Here is an 18,986-nt window from a genome sequence, read left to right as displayed (position 1 = left end):
TCAGTCAGGTGCCTCCCCATCAACTCAAATTATGATTTGAAATACTCTTAGTGACTTAAGTGTATCAACAGCTGTTAGCATCAATTGAATATGCTATGATCCATTGATTATGATATAGTGATACTGAATTCTGTCTTCTTTCATCCTCTGTTTGTACATATAATTATGTTCTGATCTTTTCAACTTTTTCAATTGTCCATCAAATAAGAAAAAAAAAAAAAACAAGATCCATTTAGCTTTGTGGGCTTCGTTTCAGAATTGAAAAGGAGACTGGATACTAAACTAAAATGGCTGTATTTGGGATTTTTAAGATGGGAAATGGATAGCTATCTGTCTTCTTCATCTATCAGACAGACAACAATATATATTGCGAAGCTGTAAGGGGTCCGACAAGATGCTACATTTGTCATATATAATCTACTAGTATTCATAATGCATGTGCCCTCCCTACCTGCTTTCATGTGAGATTTCCCATCTATCTTTGTCAAGTACTGGATTCTATGTACTGTTTGTTCCCTTCCAGTCTCAAGAGAAACTTCCCCCATTTTGGCTTCTTTTTATTTTGAATTCTTGATGGTGGCAGGAGAGGAGAATTGTATTTTCTTTTCCTCTTTATTTTTTATTTTTCTCCTTTTTGGACAAGATGGGGAAAGTTGATAAAAGTGCGACTATAGCTATTCCCTAAATTTGAACTAAAACAATAATTGGATGACCAATAGAGTACCATTATCATAAAATTCATCTTTCAAGCATGAATAATTCATTGATGTTATTTTATTTAATTTGTTAATTTTATATATCCTTATACTAGTTTAGATTATTAGAAGACTCATATATAATTTTTACTTATATGTATAAATTAAATTATATAAATAAATTTTATAATTATAAGTACTATTAATTAAATCATAAAAGTAAATAAAATTTATAATAAACAAAAATATTTTATTTTATTTACCGATAATTTAATATTATATATAATTAGCTTGTATAAATAATTAAAAATTATAATAATTATAATTATAATAATATTATTGCCTATGCATTTAAATGCATTATGTTAGGTATATTTGAGGTCCTATCCAGAAGGGAGTAAGTACAGGTGTGTGATTAAGGACCATCTGGCAAGTCATGGGAACATTAATTAATTTTTAATAGCCAACTTCTTTTTATCTTTACTGAAAATCATTGATTTTTCATTTATTGTCTACTACCTACCAATTATTTTCAATAAATGTCTTCATTTTTTTTATATTTTTTTTCCTTTCATGAAAAGATTAGTTTACTTAAAAAGATGTACATTCACGCTCTCCCTGCTCACCAGCCACTGGTGTTTGTGTTATGGCTTAATTAATACTCTCTTAATTGATTTTTTAGCAGTATTTTACTTGAATTAAAAAATTACTTAACAAGTTTAATTATAGAAGAAAAAAACAGTTAAGTTGGACTAAATTACCTTTCTATAAATATATTTAAAATTTATTATTTATTGTTGTAAAACATAAAAATAATATAAAAGATATAGAAAAAACTAAAGTTACTTAACAAGTTTAATTATAGAAAGAGAAAAAAACAGTTAAGTGGACTAAATTATTTTTCTATAAATATATTTAAAATTCATTATTTATATAATTATAAAATATAATAATATAAAAGATATCGCTAACTCATGGGCAAAGCCGTCTTTTGCCGCTCCTCGTGCAGCATATGAGCGGATCTTTCTATTGGTGGATGAATAGCACCTCTCGTTATATTAGATATAAAAAATGAGATAATCATATAATATTTGATTAAGAAAATATCAATTATTTTAGAACGAAGGAAGTAGTTTGATTCATGTAAATAATAATAATAATGATTTCTTCTAGTTTGATCAATGTTATATATACTAATGATTAATATTTTAAAGTCATTATAATGTACTATATAACTTGTAAATTTATAACAATTGATATTATTTTAATTTTAAAAATTTATTAGTACAATTGATACTAAATTAGCCAATTATATGTATCAACAAATGAAATGCATTATATCTATTTGTTGAAAGTTTTTATCTACTTTTAAAATTTAATTAATAATATTTGACGAATATGGTATTCACTTATATAATTCTACTTGTATAAACAATATAAAAATATATATATATATATATATATATAAATTAATGGATAACTAAATTAGTATAAAACGTAAAGAATTAATAAATTAATTAAAATAGTCATTTTATAAATAATATAGATTTTTCTATATATCTTTTATTTATATAAATAATTTAAAGTTATATATACGAATTCATCAACAATCACAATTAAATAAATAAATTAATTTAAATGGTATTAAATAATCATTTATAATTAAGAAATAAATTTTTAGTATAATCTATTAAAATTGATTGTGCATAATTGAAAAATGAAAATTATAACAGGAGAATAGCAGGCTGGGAATCAAGCAAAACTCTTCTTTTTTTTAATGCTGATAGGATTTGCAGTATTTGTGGTGTCTGATATCTGAAGACAGTCACTAATGCGGCTGTCAGCAATTCAGAATATTTCATTTTTCTATTTCGGTGTTTAGGATTGTATTTTCTTTCTGTGTTATCTTGTGAGTCACAAAAACAACTATTTCTTGTTTTGATTCTAAGGTTTACCATGTATTGCTCTTTTTTTTTTTTTTAATTTAGTCGATTTAATATCATTCATTGATACCGAAGATGAAGAAATTTAAATTTAAATTTAATTTTTTTTTTAAAATTTAAAACAAATTTTAAATTAAAATATGCATTTACTGTTAAATCAAACTTTCATAAACAAAGTGTTGTCCAATTTGTTTATAAAGTGGGTTTGCCCTCCAATCATGCATGTTCTTGATGAGATGTGATAGCAGACCAACCTTCAACCATGCCAAATTATAACATTTCTCGCATCTTAATGTCTTTTTATAGAGATTTTAGTCAAAATCTTTATAATCATATATCAAAAAAATATATTTTATAGTGAAGTATCTTGTTTAATTATTCTTAATCCATATGAGAGATTCACATTATTTTTCTTATCACTAATCTCTATCTTCCTTTATTAGAGATGGAGTTTTGTTTTCCTAATAATATTTTTAAAGTCATAATATGTTTAAGATTATGAAAGAGAGTATATATATATATAAATACAAAAAAAAAAAGTAGAATGAATAAGATTATGAGTTTTTTTTTTCCTTTACTAATTAATTGAGTTAATATTTATAATATATTAAATATAAGTTTAATTTTAAGAATTCGATTTTATTAAAATCTTTGGTCATTGAAAATGAGTAAGTCCTCTCAAAGTTTAGAAAATAAATAAAATCTAAATCTATCTATTATATATATATATATATATATATATTTAAAGTATATGTTTGAATTAATTATAATTGTATTTATACCATTTTAAAATCGGTGTTTACTTTAATCATTTAAAAATCATTATCAGATATTGAAAAAGAATATTAACAAATATTAATTATGATATAAATATCTATTTTATATCTTTATATAAATTACATTAATTTTGACTAGAATGTCAAATTACATACACCAATTTTCAGCTATTACTAAAGAAAGCAAAAAGTATGAGTAATTAAACCCTTGAGCTTTTTTAGATGCTAATATGGAGAAAAGATGAGTAAATGCAATTGGTATATATGGCCATTGCAAGCCACAACAAGTATTCATGGTCTTTAATGCAAGTCCATTTCATGACTTTTTTTTTTTTAAAGAATATTTATTAAATAATAGAATCACTCTTGCCTTAAAGCTACTATTTTGGCAAAAGGAGAAAAACAAATATATTAATACAAATGCAACCTAGCAAATTATCTATTATACCCCCCAAAATAAGAGCACCCATATACATTTATACATTTGCAAGCCACTAAAGATTTGTAGTAAGAAATCATAATCACCTTTGGCCCCAATTCCTCAAAAAAGCCATCAACAACAACATCACCTTCCAAAGTTTGGTAACAAACCAAACCTTTATTTACTTCTAATCCTTTTCTAATAACTCCTCCCCTATCAACCACACACACACACACAAACAATTTTATAAAATATAGAAATTTAAAAAAAATAAAATATATATATATATATATATATATATGTCCTTATAATAATAGATTAATTAAAATATAATATAAATTATCCAAACTATATTATAAAATTCGTATAGTTTATTTGTGAAGGCGGATACACTTAGACTGGACAAGTGTTAGGTTGAAAAACTTTGATACTAATCCAACGGTCAATATCACTGGCTAACATACAAACAAGACAACTTCCCTCTTCTTTGGGTTTTCTCTTCCTCTTCGTAATTACATGGCACTAACTACTATTATTACGCTGCACTACAATTACCCTACACCACCAACCACCGTATCTTTCCTCCTCTCTCCTCTCTCTCATTGTCTTTAATTACACTTTCCTGCAATTTACAGAAAAAAAAAGAAACGCGTTCTCGTTTCTACACTTCTCCTTTTAACAATTCGTTCACTCAAATTCCCTCTTCTCTTAGCCACACGCTCCGTTTCTACAATATTTTTCGTTTTCGTTGTTTGAAATGTAGTTATTACTTTCCCTCTATTTACAGTTTTTGAGGCAAATGTGAGTTAGTATAAATGTTCTTGTTATTCTCGGAATGCGTTAAACTTCAAGCTCCTGTATTGATTTTTGTGTGTGTTAGGGCTTTTGTTCTGAGCTTCTTAAGCTGAAAACTCGTTTTTCTGAATTGAAATCCTTTAATGGTGATTAAAAATGCCTACCATTAGAGCTCCAGCTACCAAAAGAAGTACAACTCTTACGGTTAGTGTTTTTTTTTTTTTTAATATACTGTTATTTTTATAGTAAAAATGCTTTGGATTTTTCATTTTACAGGTGATGTGATCAATTCTTTTGCAGGTTGCTGTGAAGTGTAGACCGTTAACCGAGAGAGAGCGTGGTCGTAATATTGTTCGTGTTAATGACAATAAGGTGCTGTCTGCCTTTTCTTTTTTTTAAAATTCTGATTTGGATTCTTTTTTGTTGTTATGATTGTGAATGAAATTCTGATTTTGTATTCTTTTTTGTTGTTATGATTGTTAATGAGGAAAAATTGAAGCTTTTTTTTGGGTGTAGGAGGTGATTATACTGGATCCTGACTTGTCAAAGGACTATCTTGATCGTATACAGAATCGAACTAAAGAGAAGAAATATTGTTTTGATTATGCATTTGGTCCTGATTCTACTAATTTGGTATGTCACATTTCATTCATTTCATAGAAATTTTGATCTTTTCTTCATCTTCTATCGGAAGGCAACTACAAATGCAGGAGCTCAATTCAATTGAATTCTATTTAGTCAATTCTCGAAGCTCATTGTCACTAAAATTCAATTTTTTCAATTTTATATTTTCTTTTTTCAAAAAGAGCATTTTGAAAGAAATGAAGCAACATGATTCTGCCAGAGTTCAAATCGTGTAGGTTTTGATGAGTTACTCAAATTTATAAAAAATTATAAGTTGTAATTTTATTCTTTTGGTTAGTAAGGATCTAGATGCTATTCTGAGATTGTTTGTTTATGACCTGTTTTAAATTTGCTTTTGTTGCGTGTTCAGGCTGTTTACAATAGAAGTATATCTTCTATAGTCTCTGGGGTTATTCAAGGTTTAAATGTCACTGTTTTTGCATATGGTTCAACTGGAAGGTATTGACATTACCTAGTAATATTTTTAAAATGGGGCTTAATTTCAATGTGATTGAATGTCTGGCACTGTAAATGATGAAAATACTTTCACTACACAGTTTTTCTTTTTCTTTTTTTAATAAGAATAATTAGATGTGCCAGCCATTTTCATAATTTTGCTTAATTTTACAGTGGTAAAACATATACAATGGTTGGGACCCAAGATGATCCTGGACTTATGGTTCTCAGTTTGCATGCCATTTTTGATCTTATAAAAAAGGATAAGAGCTCTGATGAATTTGAAGTCTCCTGTTCCTACCTTGAAGTCTACAATGAGGTATAGTATCTCCCAAATTATGAACTTCTGTAGATGGTGAAGATGTTCTTTAATTTCATGTGTCAACTTTTTAACCTCCGACTTTCTTATAAATTTAGGTTATCTATGATTTGCTTGAGAAATCATCAGGTCATTTGGAACTTCGAGAGGATCCAGAGCAAGGAATAATTGTTGTGGGGTTGAGATGTATTAAGGTTCATTTTATTCCTTGTTATTCAATTAGCAGCATTGTTTTAAACTTAGTTTCTTTTACTGATATTGTATGGTTTTCATAATTATGGGATGAAATTATGAAGGTCTGACTTTAATTCATTTTTATTTAAGGACTTTCTAATTGATTTATCAGTACTTTCAGGATTTTATATTTGACAGACCATTATTTATTGAATGAGTTACATAATTCATACCTTTTATATGATCATTTTGTGATAACCTGGTTAAAGACCATGTCATCTTAAAATATTCTGACATAAGTACTTCAAAAAGTAGAATTGTAATGAGTGTTCCACCATCTGCAGTGGCTTTATCCTGGAGAATTAGTCTCTTTATCAGCATGTTTAGTTACATCAAATGATGTTTCTAGTTGCTATATCATACATTGCAGAATACCATATACTAGATCTTACAGTTAGAGATTTGTCTGGCTCCTCGTGCATTACGCCTGCTTATGTTGTATTTCCTTTTTTGCTTTTTTTTTGTTTTGTTTCTTTAAAGCCATGGTTTTAGTTCTTCAGCCTCTTGGTGTTGATGTTTCCCCAATTTCATTATGGTCAGGATGCTAATGAGTCCTTGATATCTGCTTTTGTATAGGTTCAATCTGCTAACAAGATTCTTGAACTATTGAACATGGGAAATAGTCGGCGGAAGACAGAGAGCACAGAGGCTAATGCAACATCATCTCGGTTCGTCAATATCCTTTTCAGTCCCAAGTGATTCTCATGAATTGACTTTAGAATCTATATTAGAAATTCCTGCTCTTTTAATTTCATTGCAGCACAGCTAGGTTTGAATAGTGTTTAATTAACTCCATCATTATCAAATTTTTTGATTTTGCAACCACTGATTTTCTTTTTCTTACTCTAAATTGTAAAGGCTTATCGTTAACAATGGTTAAGATTTGCAAATTTGTGCTTGAAGTCAAGAAAATGTGTCTTCAAATTGTGGGAAGAGAGGTTTTAGCATTGCAGTTCAAGTTCTGTCATCTTTTAATAGTACTGCTATCAGCTTTTCAGTAATGGAAAATTATTCTTCATTTTTTCTTTTCCCTTTCCTTGTGATATACAAATGCTTCCTAAGATAGTCATAACGTTTTTCATATTACCAGATCACATGCTGTTTTAGAGATAATTGTGAAAAGAAAGCGGAGAAACAAGTATCGGAATCAAGTAATGAAAGGTAAACTTGCGCTTGTGGATCTTGCTGGCAGTGAAAGAGCATCTGAAACAAACAGTGGAGGCCAAAAGCTAAGAGATGGAGCTAATATTAACCGTTCCCTTCTTGCTTTAGCAAACTGCATTAATGCCTTGGGGAAGCAACAAAAGAAGGGTCTTGCTTATGTCCCTTACCGCAACAGGTATCTTTTGCCATTTATTAGTTTGCACATCCAGACACCTTAACTTTTTACTTTTTGCCGTTTAGCACCCTAAACCTTTTATCCGAATCTTATGGACACTTGAATCGTCTTCTTTGGCACATTTAAACACTTTGACTACCTAGCAGGGTTGTGTCCATACATGAGCAAGGTAAGTGAAAAGATTTTTTTTTTTTCCAATGAAAAAGGGACCCCATTAAAGAGCAGAGGCAAAGATTTCAGAAATACAAGGCCAAACATGAGGAGGAACCGCCTCAATAAGCAAGTGAAAAGATTAAAGTCTTCGCATATTTTTATTTTTTAATGGTTTGAAATTTAATATAATTAAATTATAATTGAATATTAGTTAAAAAAAATAACAAGTGATCATCGATAACCATGAATTCATCCTTCAACCATGATACAAATCAGAAGCATGTTCAGAAAACAAAGGAAAAGAATCATTGTTAAGGAATGATATTCTCCGTGCATCACTAGTAAGAGATGAACTATATCTAACATGAGAAAAGAAAAACCAACCAGATGTAAGGAGGCCCTAAAAGAAAAATACAAGAACCAGTACAAGGAAGAAAAAGAAAAGGGAAAACCTAGAAACATCAAGATTTTTTTCTTCACTTTGCAAACAAGCCACAAAACCTAGGAATTTTGATAATTTTTCTCATGAAATTTACCCAAATTAACAGCTGATTAAAAAACTTGACGCTGATCCTTCCATTTATGATAAGCCATCGCTCACTGATACCAATTTCTAATTGAGGAATGAGATTTTGGATTTAGGGTTTTTTGGAACTGATTTTCCCCAAACTGTTAGATTCGAGGGAAAATTTCAAGCATGATAGAGAGAATAATTTTTAGTTTATTCATTTAATAGTTTTTGTCTAACGGCGTGTCTGAGAATAAGCCTTAGTTAAACTGAGAATAAGTTCTCATTTGTGTATCCCAAAAATTGCAGTTGAAATGTTTGAAAAATCGGCGTCAAGTGGCAACAAGGGAAGATTTCAGGCGTCTGTATATGTATTAGGCCTTTTAAATTTTTTTTTCTGTATGAGCACTGTAACAGTTGATTTATCCTGTGTCCTTCCTGGTGATGTAGCTAATATCAGTACTTTACAGCAAATTAACACGTATACTTAAAGATGGTCTGAGTGGTAATTCTCAGACTGTCATGGTTGCTACAATATCCCCTGCAAACAACCAGTATCATCATACGATAAATACCTTGAAATATGCTGACCGAGCAAAGGAAATAAAGACGCATATTCAGGTAAGATCATATTTATCCAGAAAGAAAGTAAATTGGAAAATTCTCATGGTTACGTCTGATGAAATTTGTTGCTTTAGGTCATTCAATAACAATTACTAATGAAGATTTATTTTTCATGTTTCTCTTCTGTTGTCTATGTTGAATCATCCTCTGCATTGCAATGTGGGAACCTGATTCTTTGTAATTGAACGTCATGCATTATAGTTAATGTTCGAAAATCTCTTTGCATCACTAGCTTGACTAGCACCATCAACGAGTAGCTACTGTTGCTTGCATAAGTTTGAAAATCTCTTAATTTATTTCTCAGGAAAACATTGGCACAATTGATACCCATGTGTCAGATTACCAGAAGATGATTGACAATCTTCAGGTATGCTGTTGCATGTATTTTGTTTGTGTCAATTAGTTAGTTATGATTGGATCAGATTGTAATGTACTTGATTGTTCAGATTGAGGTTTGTCGTTTGCGAAAAGAATTGGCTAATAAGGAATCCTTACTAAGTGTCAAACCTGCTGAAAAAGCTGTAGATGATGAGCTTTCGTGGTTGAATATTTTGAGCTGTGAAACCAGTGAAAATGTTCAGGAAAGAATAAACTTACAGAAGGCATTGTTTGAACTTGAGGAGACTAATCTTCATAACCGCATTGAACTCCAACATCTTGATGATGCCATTGCAAAGCAACAGGTTAGATTTTGTTGGTCTTTCTTTTAGTCACATGACTAAGTCAAGGAAACTGAGCACAAGAATTGGTGATTGTATTTTCTATGCTAGGCTTGAGTGTACATTTACTTGAACTCTATATTTTCCAAAAGTCCTCACTTAGTGATCAGATATATTGTATCCTTATGATAGATAGACAGCTCAACATGCAGAATGCTTAACTGTAGTTTCTCCTTTATTTTAAATTTATCTTTTGAAGGATGTGGTTCTTAGCAAACAGAAAACAGTAATACTTGTAGAAAATTCATGAGTTGTTGAAATTATAAATGTCTGCATTCTCTGTTACAGGTCTTTGAGAAGGAAAGAACAATTATAAAGGCTCTCCTATTCCATAATTAATTCTGTTATTAAATACTGTGCTTTTCTTCTCTCTTTGTCATAGGCTATTGAAAAGGAAGGAGCAGTTGTAGAGGCTTTGAGGGCAAGGCGGCAAGTCATTCTTGATAACATCCGTGACAACGACGAGGCTGGCATTAATTATCAAAAGGTGAAGTATCTGCTCGAACTGGGTTCTTGTTAGGAACACAGACTGTGTTAGTATTTGACCTTGTGCTCAACTTTATTTCTTAATAGGAAATTGAAGCAAATGAGAAGCACCGGTGCCAACTCCAAGATATGATTGAGAAAGCAATTAGTAAGGATGGTAATAAAACGTATTTGCGCATTCTTAGCCAGTATAGGCTTCTGGTGAGTAAATGCTCCGAATTACTTGGAATGCGACTGTTCTGAAAATTGGATTTGGGAGTTGTATCATATACTCTAAAATAGGCTGGTGTAGTTTGTAAATAAATAATTATGTAGTAGTTGTAACAAAAATGGTCAGGGAACTGATTACTCTTAACTTCAAGATGTACCTGGGATTTTGTTAATCTTTAAACCAAGCACATATTAGTAAGCATTCACTCTTGTTAAGTCATTTTTTTTTAATTATGTTGCTAGTTTTCCAATGGAGGATGGCTCTGAGCTTTCATGATTACCACTGGTTTTGGCCGTTTGGGCATTAAACTAGAAGAATATGAAACCATGAATTATCCTCTCTAATAAATATTGCTTCATAGAATTTCTGTTAGATTTAATGACTCAACGGTTGCTTGGCATTTACGTAGGGCATGGCTAATACTGAGCTTCAGTTTGAAATGGCAATGAGGGATCAAATCATCCACAATCAACGACAGGCACAAAGAAAACTGTGGAACTTGCTTATGGGGCTAGGACTTGATGAGAAACGCGTATTGGACCTTGCAGTGAAACACGGAATAATAATTGAAGATTGGACAATGATCCCCCATCTGGGGGTTGCAAATAAGCAGTCACCGTATTCTGATTCTGCCTTGGGCAGGTATCCTTCCACAGGAAATAGTCCTTGTATTGGTCAATCCTTTTCTGGAGCCCACGTCTTCCAACAGTTTCAAGACTTTGGCTCAAGGTCATTTTCCAAGGGGCCTTGGGATGCCAGTCGGGCTTTTTGCAGGGAAGAGCACTATAGTTCCTATTACATGCCGTCTCATGATCAATCACCCCCAGCATATCTGAGGCTGAGGAAGAGTACTGATCACTGGGCTGGTAATTTTCCAGGTTCCTGGTTTGGCACTCCTACTAAGCGTCCTCAAGATTTGTGCAGTTCATGCCCAGAGTTGGGAACTTGGGCTTCCCCTTGTAAGGATGGCTTTCAATCAGCTTCACCTTTCAGGGCTGATTTTAGCCATCAGCTTGAGGTATGAATTGTGCTCTTATATTTTCCCTTCTTTTTCCCCTCTCTCTGCTACTCCTTTTTATTTTTAATTTAGCTCTCTACCCCACCCCTGATAGCATTGAGCACTAGCATTGTTTATTACTGTTCAATTTTCAGTCTGGGTGAGAGTAGAACTGTCTTCAACTTATGCTTATTCATCTGCCCCTTTATCATAGTGACAATTAGCATGCGCAATTTTAGAATTTTCAAGTTTTCTGGTAATTTTCCTCATGTTGATTGCCAAATTTTTATCTTTTAATTTCTGCTAGCCTTGTAATACAGGATGCATGGAACAATGCTTCAAGGCAGCATCTATTTGAAGCTCCTCTTTCTGGAATGAGTCATAGCCAAGAGTTGCAAAAACGAGCAATGATGAGCTATGGTGGAACAGCCAGAGGCTTCTTCGGACACAACAACCCTTTAGAACAGGCCTCAGGGCTGCACAGTTCAAACCATATTTTTCAGCACACTGAACCATCTAGTGGCCAAAATCTATCACACATTCCTTCATTCTCTACTGCAGGGCAGATCTCTTTTGTAACTCCTAGTTCTGGCACCAGAATTCACCCCTCTAATTTTGTATAGCACTCGTGTATTTTTGTGCCCTTCTGTGCTATTTCCCCCTTACCTTTGTTCTGATTTTCCCCCCCATTCAGATGTACATAACTGAAGTAGCATAGGAGTATTCTTGTGTAGGCGGAGTAGGCAGGAGATTCTTTTGTTTCCCCTTTCAGCTGAAGGAAACGGAGGAGGAAACCAGAGGTTTTAGTTTGTAAGTAGCTGGATGTACGTTCGAACATGCTAACGTGTTGAATATTGTTCATACCACGTTTATGTATATATTTTTGGAAAATTTCATATTTGGCACCAAGTACTTTTATTCTTTTTCACAATTTCTTCTTACACTTTTATTTGTTATATTTTTATTTTATTTATCTTAGATCCTTTTTTAAAAGAAGCTTAGCGCATGTAAGTAAAAATATAAATAAATTTTCAAAGTTTTTCTATTAAATTTTTTTAAATATTTGTTCCATGTACTCTAATTTTAACAACATTAACTCCTTAAAATTCATTATTTAAATTTAATAACATAAATAGTAAAAATAGTTATTACATTCTAATTTAATTTATTATCTTAATTAAGAATATTTGTAGTCAAATCATAAGTTAATTAGTAGAATATACAAATGCTAATGACAATTAAAATGTTTATTAGAAATAAATACATATATATATAAATTAGAAAGTTTAAATGCCCATTTAAATATTTTTTTTTCTATAATCTTAATAATTATATATATTTTTAGTTATTAGAAATATATTAAGAATAAATTTATGTATATACTAATGAAAAATTAGAGGAACCAATATTGCTAAAAATAAAAGTATAAAGATTAATTTTAAAAAAGAAAAATATATAAGGTAAATGTATAAAAAGGTTTAAAAAAATATTCATATTCACATTAATGCAACGTATATTACATATATTAATTTACCGTTATATAAGAATATAATATTAATAAAAATAAAAATGCAGGAACTGAAAATATATAAATAAAAATATATGGGTAATTGTCAAAAAATAAGAAAAAAAATAGATATATGGTAAAATATGTGTTTTTCCTATATCTTTTGAGCTTTCTTTTAAGCTTCATTATAACATGAGAATGGATGCTATTACTGCTTGCTATTTTTCTGTTTACGTCTGTAGACATTGTTTACACTAATATATTTACCTCTGCTTTTGGGACAGATTAATATATGCTATATAGCAGTTATTATATATTCTTTTTGTAATCAAATCTTAAAAGCTTTTACTTCTACAATCAATCAATCCATCCTAAATTCTGTACTTTAAAATGTAAATTTTTTAATTTATATTTATTTTTTTTAATTTTAAATAATCTAAAAATTCAACAAAAATTATAATAAAATATAGACAAATAAAAATAAGAATTATTTTCTTTCTAAGTTAATAAAAATAGCTATTTACTTTTGTATTCAACAGTCATTATTATTATTATTATTATATAATTATAAAATTAAATTTAATATTTAATATTTATTCATTATTATCTAAAATTAATAATAAATTAGATTTTTAATTTTTGATTTTATTCTAAAATTTTATTAGTCTTTTTATATTAATTTAAAAATATTAATTAATTAATTTTAATATTGTATAAATTAATACTATCAATATAATTAATATTACTATTTTTAAAAATAAAAATTATTATATAATTAAAAATTAATTTATTAATTAATATAACATTAAAATATAATTAATATTCTATTCTTAGAATAATTATTATATAATAAAAACTAATAATTATCTAATAAAAAATTAATCTATTATTAATATACTATTTTTTAATATTAGAATTAGTATTTAATTAAAAATATAATTTATTAACCGAAAAATTAATAAAAATTATAAAATTAAATATAAATTTAAATTTTATATGTTAAAAATAAATTTATATATTAAATAAAAATTTATATGTCAAAAAATAATATTAAAAATATATTTTAAATTTTTAAAATTTATATATATATATATATATATATATAAGAATTAAATCTAAAAATTAAAAAAGATAAAAATTTTAATCCGACAAACGACTTGAGGTTTTATAAAGAAATTTTTTATTTTTCTGAATAATTTTAAAAACTGAATAACTTTTAGCAAACAAGTTTTACTTATTTTCTTTTGAAAGATAAACAAAAGAAAACTTAAGCGATCATAGCCGTTCCCTAAATATTTAGTTTAATGATTTAAAAAACTGATTTGTAAAAAAGAGAAAACAACTGAATTGTAAGTAATTTTGAAAAAATAATTTCATACAAAGAAAAAAGAAAAAACAGAAGGACTCGGAATCCACAACGGCGTCTAAAGTAGTTCAAGTGCTTGTCTTCTCCACTTCAATTCAAACACACACACAGTCTCTCACTTAAAACCCCAAATTCACAAACCCTTCTTTAAAACCCAAACAATGTCCACAACAGATGACACAGCAATCGATTCCTACAAACCCTACAATCTAACCCAAACACTAACAGGCCACAAACGCGCAATCTCCTCCCTCAAATTCTCCTCCGACGGCCGTTTCCTCGCCTCCTCCTCCGCCGACAAAACCCTAAAAACCTACTCTCTCTCTCCATCAAACCCTCCAACCTCTCCTCTCACTCCTCTCCACGAATTCCACGGCCACGAGCAAGGCGTCTCCGACGTATCCTTCTCCTCCGATTCCCGCTTCCTCGTCTCCGCCTCCGACGACAAAACCATCCGTCTTTGGGACGTCACGACTGGGTCCCAAATCAAAACCTTAAATGGCCACACCAATTATGTGTTCTGTGTCAATTTTAACCCTCAATCTAACATGATTGTGTCTGGTTCTTTTGATGAAACGGTGCGGATTTGGGATGTTAAGACTGGGAAATGTTTGAAAGTACTTCCTGCACATTCTGATCCTGTTACTGCTGTTGATTTTAATCGGGATGGGTCTTTGATTGTTTCTAGTAGTTATGATGGATTATGTAGAATTTGGGATTCCGGTACTGGTCATTGTGTCAAGACTTTAATTGATGATGAGAATCCTCCTGTTTCTTTCGTTAAGTTTTCTCCTAATGGCAAATTTATTCTTGTTGGCACCTTGGATAATACTTTGGTAAGTTTATTTTTTTTTCTTTCATGTTGCTTAATAGTTATGTGATAATATTTTGGGTTCGTATAGAGTTTTAAATTTTTTCTTTTCTGATTGTGCATATAAAGTGAAGGGGCACTAGATAATAATACTTTCTAGAAACTTTTTCTAAATTGCTTTGTCGTTAGCGTGTTTGATATGTGAATTTTTTTTCTTGATAATAGTTCCTTTCATGCTTTGTTGCAAAGTGTTGGTTTTTAATTTTCTTTTTAATTTTTCTCTGAATTAGAATAGAATGGTTTGTTTGTGCTGCTTTGGAAATTTCATTGAGTTGAAAATTTGAAGTAAACTTCACTGGTGAAATTTATCTAATTATTCTTTGTACACTATCATGTAAAAGTAAGGCAGAAATATACGATCTTGTTTCTTTTTCCCCTTAAATTTCTCTGAAAAAATACGGTTTCTGAACTTTAAGTAACTAGATCTACTTGATCACCTGTGAAAATTCAGCTAATCTAATTAGTTTTTGTATACCATCATACTATCTTTTTTCATATCAAATAGGGTTTCTGGTTTATCAGTAGATGGGGTTTAGTTTGATCACCTGTGAAATTCAGCCAATCTAATAATTTGTCTTTGTAAATTGTCATGGAAATAAAACAGAAAGTTCCATTTTTTCTCTTAGGAAATGGGATTTCTGAACTTTAGGTAGCTGTAGTTACTGATAGCACAGTTATTCTGAGAAAATGAGCTCCAGCAAAGGGATGGACTTGGTTTGAACAAAACAGATGAGGAATGATGGAACTCCAGGGTAAGACCTTAAAAGATAATGCATGATTTAAAAATTAGGACTTTAACTAGATATCTTGTTCAATGACTTCCTAGCTAGTTTGCACTTACCTCAAGGATTTAACTTCTTTCAAATGATATCTTGCTCAATGCACTGGACAGCTTGTCTAACAAGCCAGTCCATCCTAAAGTCGTACTCCTTGAAGAGAAAAGGAAATAACATATGAGTAGTAGGGTTTTGGTTGCTTACCCCCTTAGGTTGAAGATGACCCTTTATGGAACTTTTGCTGATATGAAAGCCTTCCAGCTGCTATATCCATTTTGGTTCCATAATATGAGGATCTTTTGTTACTTTTTCTGATATCAAAGCCTTCAGCTGGAAAAGCTGTTATTAGTTTCATAAATAGAGTTTGTGCCTATAATTTGGGATCATATGCAATTTATCCTTTTCCTGGAGTAGTTTTTCTAGGCTTGGACCTATTGCCTGGATATGCTTACTGGAACCTTGTTTGCATACTTGCTCACTATACATATTGGTGGCTCTTGTTTGGATATCGAAGGGAAACAGTCTTCCTGTTCAAATGATGACTTCTCATTTATCAGTTACTTTGGGCATATTTGGACTCTTCTACCTGCCCTCTTTTTCTTGGAAATGTTAACTCTTTTTGTGGCTACACCTTTTTCTCTATGATCATAGTGGCTTATCTGTCTGCCAAAACAATATTTTGCCCGCTTAATTCACTAGTAATGCTTTTGAACATCTATATCGGTTGGTGTACCTTTCGTTATGTCGTAGGGAATAACCCTTGAAACCTATCTAATTGTTGAATCTGATATGCCCTTATGGGCTAAGACAACTTTCTTGCTCCTCCACTGTAGTTTATTATCTATTAAATTTTCTGTTCTGAATTTTTTTCGTAGAGGAATCTTGACAATTTTTTTTTTTTTTTCATTCTTGTATATTATCTCCTTTTAGCTGAATTCTTGTGCTATAAAGTTGAGTGTGCAAGGTTTAAGCTATATATATGGGTATCATGTCCTGCTTCAGTCTGTTGAATATCCTTTTTGGTTTGCTCAGTTATTACCTTGTTGATATGCAACTTACTGCCTTGCATTGGTAAAGTTCGGTGGTTTTTTATTTCCTTCTGGCTCTTTTATAGCACTCAAAGTGAGTAAAATGTCAGAAATAATGGAGAATAATATATCAGAAACAATGGAGAATGCCAATTTATTTTGGCTCTAATGATGCTTTCTGTTGTTTGCTCAAGTGGAGTTTGCATATCAAAGTTACTGTTATTTTAGTTTTTCATGTATGGTGGACAATAACTAAACATAGGTCATTTGTTCAATAGCTTCATTTATACTGATCATTTAGTTTTACATTGGATTGCTATTGTTAATTCTCTTTAACAGTTTTCAGTTGCTATTTTTTTTCTTGGTGATTGATCTGGGCTGCTATTTTGTATCTTCAGAGGCTGTGGAATTCCTCAACAGGGAAATTTTTGAAGACATACACTGGGCATGTCAATTCCAAGTTCTGCCTTTCATCCGCCTTTTCTATAACAAATGGGAAGTACATCGTCAGCGGTTCTGAGGATAATTGTGTATATTTGTGGGAACTTCAGACCAGGAAAGTGGTTCAGAAGTTGGAAGGCCACACTGATACTGTAATATCAGTTGCATGTCATCCCACTCAAAACATGATTGCTTCTGGTGCTCTTGGCAAGGACAATACCGTGAGGATCTGGACTCAGGGAAAAGAATGATTAAATATATGGTTGCAGTTCCATATCATGATTCCATCTGTGCATAAGTGAAGATTTTTACCATGAAGGGAGTATTGTTGGGTTGGGTTTTGGTTGGAGCTTCTACTCTTCAATTTTCTATCTAGACCCATGCCATTGGTACGTGAGAGCATGAGATTCTTACCCTGTTTGCCCCCTCACCAAGTCCATGTAGTTTAATATGCTTAATTGCCCTGCCGATGTACTTTAGGACTTCTGACTTGTATCAGCTAATGTTAAAAGTAGCATCTGCGTTTTGTCCTCTTGAGATTATGGTTCGAGTCTTTCTATCTCTCTCTCTCTCTCTCTCTCTCTCTCTCTCTTTATATATGTCGGGCTACAGAAAACTGGGTTGGAAGTTGGTCTTCTGTACCAAGAACTCAAAAACCTAATTCGGGCTAATATAGCAGCTTAGAATTATTTTTGGTACATTGCATCTCGTCTCAACAGGGCATACGACTAATTTTGGCTTTATAGAATGCAGATCATTTTATTTTTGTCAACTGAAGGCAATCAGTGGTAGTAGGGGTGCAAACGATACGAGCCATGTCGAGTCGAGCTTTTTAATGTTCAGGCTTGGCTCGCATAAAACTAACTGAGCTCGGCTCGCGATTAGTTTGATATACTACATAAACGAGTTAAATTCAAGCTTGACTCATAAATTAGCTTGGTATTCTATATAAACAAGCTAAATTTGACTCATATACAAGCTTATATTTAAGCTCGAATTCAAGTTCAAAATAAAGCTTATTAAGTTTAAGTTTATTAAGTATACAATTATAAACTATATAAATTCATTTTATAATTTAAAATGAATTGTACATAAAATAAAATATACATTTAAAATATAAAATTTAAATAATTAGATTACATTTTTAATATAAAAAATAAATTCAATTCGTGAGTTCATAAACGAGCTAGCTCGTGAGTTTAAATAAGTCTAACACTAGTAAGTTTAAACTCGACTTGTTTGTTTTAATAAATGAACTTTATTGAATCGAGCTTCGAGTAATTCGCAAACGGCTCAGTTTATTTGCACCTGTTAGTACGTAGCAATTATGTTAGACTTGACTATACAAATTTTTTTCGATACAGAATATTTATAAATCTATAATTAGATTGGATGGAGACCAATTTTGGGGAGAGGCAGGCTACCTCCTTCAGGAGTGAACACAGATAGGTCGGTGAGTGTTTAGAAATTAGATAGTGGAGAAACAATGCTAGATTTATATCCCTCCGACAAAACCATAGTGTGCAAGTCAGCTGCCCTGAGAGGAACAATTCTTGTGTAAGGATATTATGTGAGCGAGCCTACTGTATGTTGTTGAACCTTTGATGACAATCTCGATAATAAATTAGGAGGCTTTTCTTTTCAATAATAAAAAGAAAACCCCCGCTATATTCACATCATACAATCAAAAGTGGGCA

At 30.9% G+C, this 18,986-nt stretch overlaps 2 protein-coding genes across 4 annotated transcripts; both read left to right on the top strand.

The window, feature by feature from the left end:
• Positions 1 to 4,388: 4,388 nt before the first annotated feature.
• Positions 4,389 to 12,198, top strand: LOC8288724 (kinesin-like protein KIN-8B). Of its 3 annotated transcripts, XM_002528863.4 has the most exons (15): positions 4,389 to 4,834; positions 4,931 to 5,002; positions 5,147 to 5,263; positions 5,625 to 5,713; positions 5,885 to 6,029; positions 6,128 to 6,223; positions 6,840 to 6,931; positions 7,354 to 7,602; positions 8,734 to 8,884; positions 9,192 to 9,254; positions 9,334 to 9,570; positions 9,989 to 10,093; positions 10,180 to 10,293; positions 10,713 to 11,321; positions 11,621 to 12,198. In XM_002528863.4, the coding sequence occupies exons 1-15, from the start codon at positions 4,787 to 4,789 to the stop codon at positions 11,921 to 11,923; spliced, it is 2,490 nt and encodes an 829-aa protein (XP_002528909.2). In that variant the 5' UTR covers positions 4,389 to 4,786; the 3' UTR covers positions 11,924 to 12,198. The 3 variants fall into 3 exon arrangements, with proteins under 3 accessions (XP_002528909.2, XP_048232607.1, XP_048232608.1); XM_048376650.1 differs by lacking the exon at positions 5,625 to 5,713 and having other exon boundaries at positions 4,391 to 4,834; positions 4,931 to 5,263; XM_048376651.1 differs by lacking the exons at positions 4,389 to 4,834; positions 5,625 to 5,713.
• A 1,877-nt stretch (positions 12,199 to 14,075) lies between these two features.
• On the top strand, positions 14,076 to 17,826 carry LOC8288725 (COMPASS-like H3K4 histone methylase component WDR5A). Its single transcript, XM_002528864.4, has 2 exons — positions 14,076 to 15,009; positions 17,247 to 17,826. Exons 1-2 carry the CDS (start codon positions 14,335 to 14,337, stop codon positions 17,538 to 17,540), a joined length of 969 nt encoding a protein of 322 aa, XP_002528910.1. The 5' UTR covers positions 14,076 to 14,334; the 3' UTR covers positions 17,541 to 17,826.
• The last annotated feature ends 1,160 nt before the right edge of the window (positions 17,827 to 18,986 follow it).

The sequence above is a fragment of the Ricinus communis genome, chromosome 7 (assembly GCF_019578655.1).
Source record: "Ricinus communis isolate WT05 ecotype wild-type chromosome 7, ASM1957865v1, whole genome shotgun sequence".
Taxonomy (NCBI): Eukaryota; Viridiplantae; Streptophyta; class Magnoliopsida; order Malpighiales; family Euphorbiaceae; genus Ricinus; species Ricinus communis.
Note: the sequence above shows the minus strand (reverse complement) of the source record. Positions and strands in the feature narration are given on the sequence as shown.

Coding starts and splice junctions, on each gene's coding strand:
- LOC8288725 (XM_002528864.4), top strand. CDS start 14,335: ATGTCCACAACAGATGACACAGCAATCGATTCCTACAAACCCTACAAT. Junction 15,010..17,246: donor GCACCTTGGATAATACTTTG/GTAAGTTTATTT, acceptor TTGTATCTTCAG/AGGCTGTGGAATTCCTCAAC.
- LOC8288724 (XM_002528863.4), top strand. CDS start 4,787: ATGCCTACCATTAGAGCTCCAGCTACCAAAAGAAGTACAACTCTTACG. Junction 6,030..6,127: donor ACCTTGAAGTCTACAATGAG/GTATAGTATCTC, acceptor TTATAAATTTAG/GTTATCTATGATTTGCTTGA. Junction 9,571..9,988: donor ATGCCATTGCAAAGCAACAG/GTTAGATTTTGT, acceptor TCTTTGTCATAG/GCTATTGAAAAGGAAGGAGC.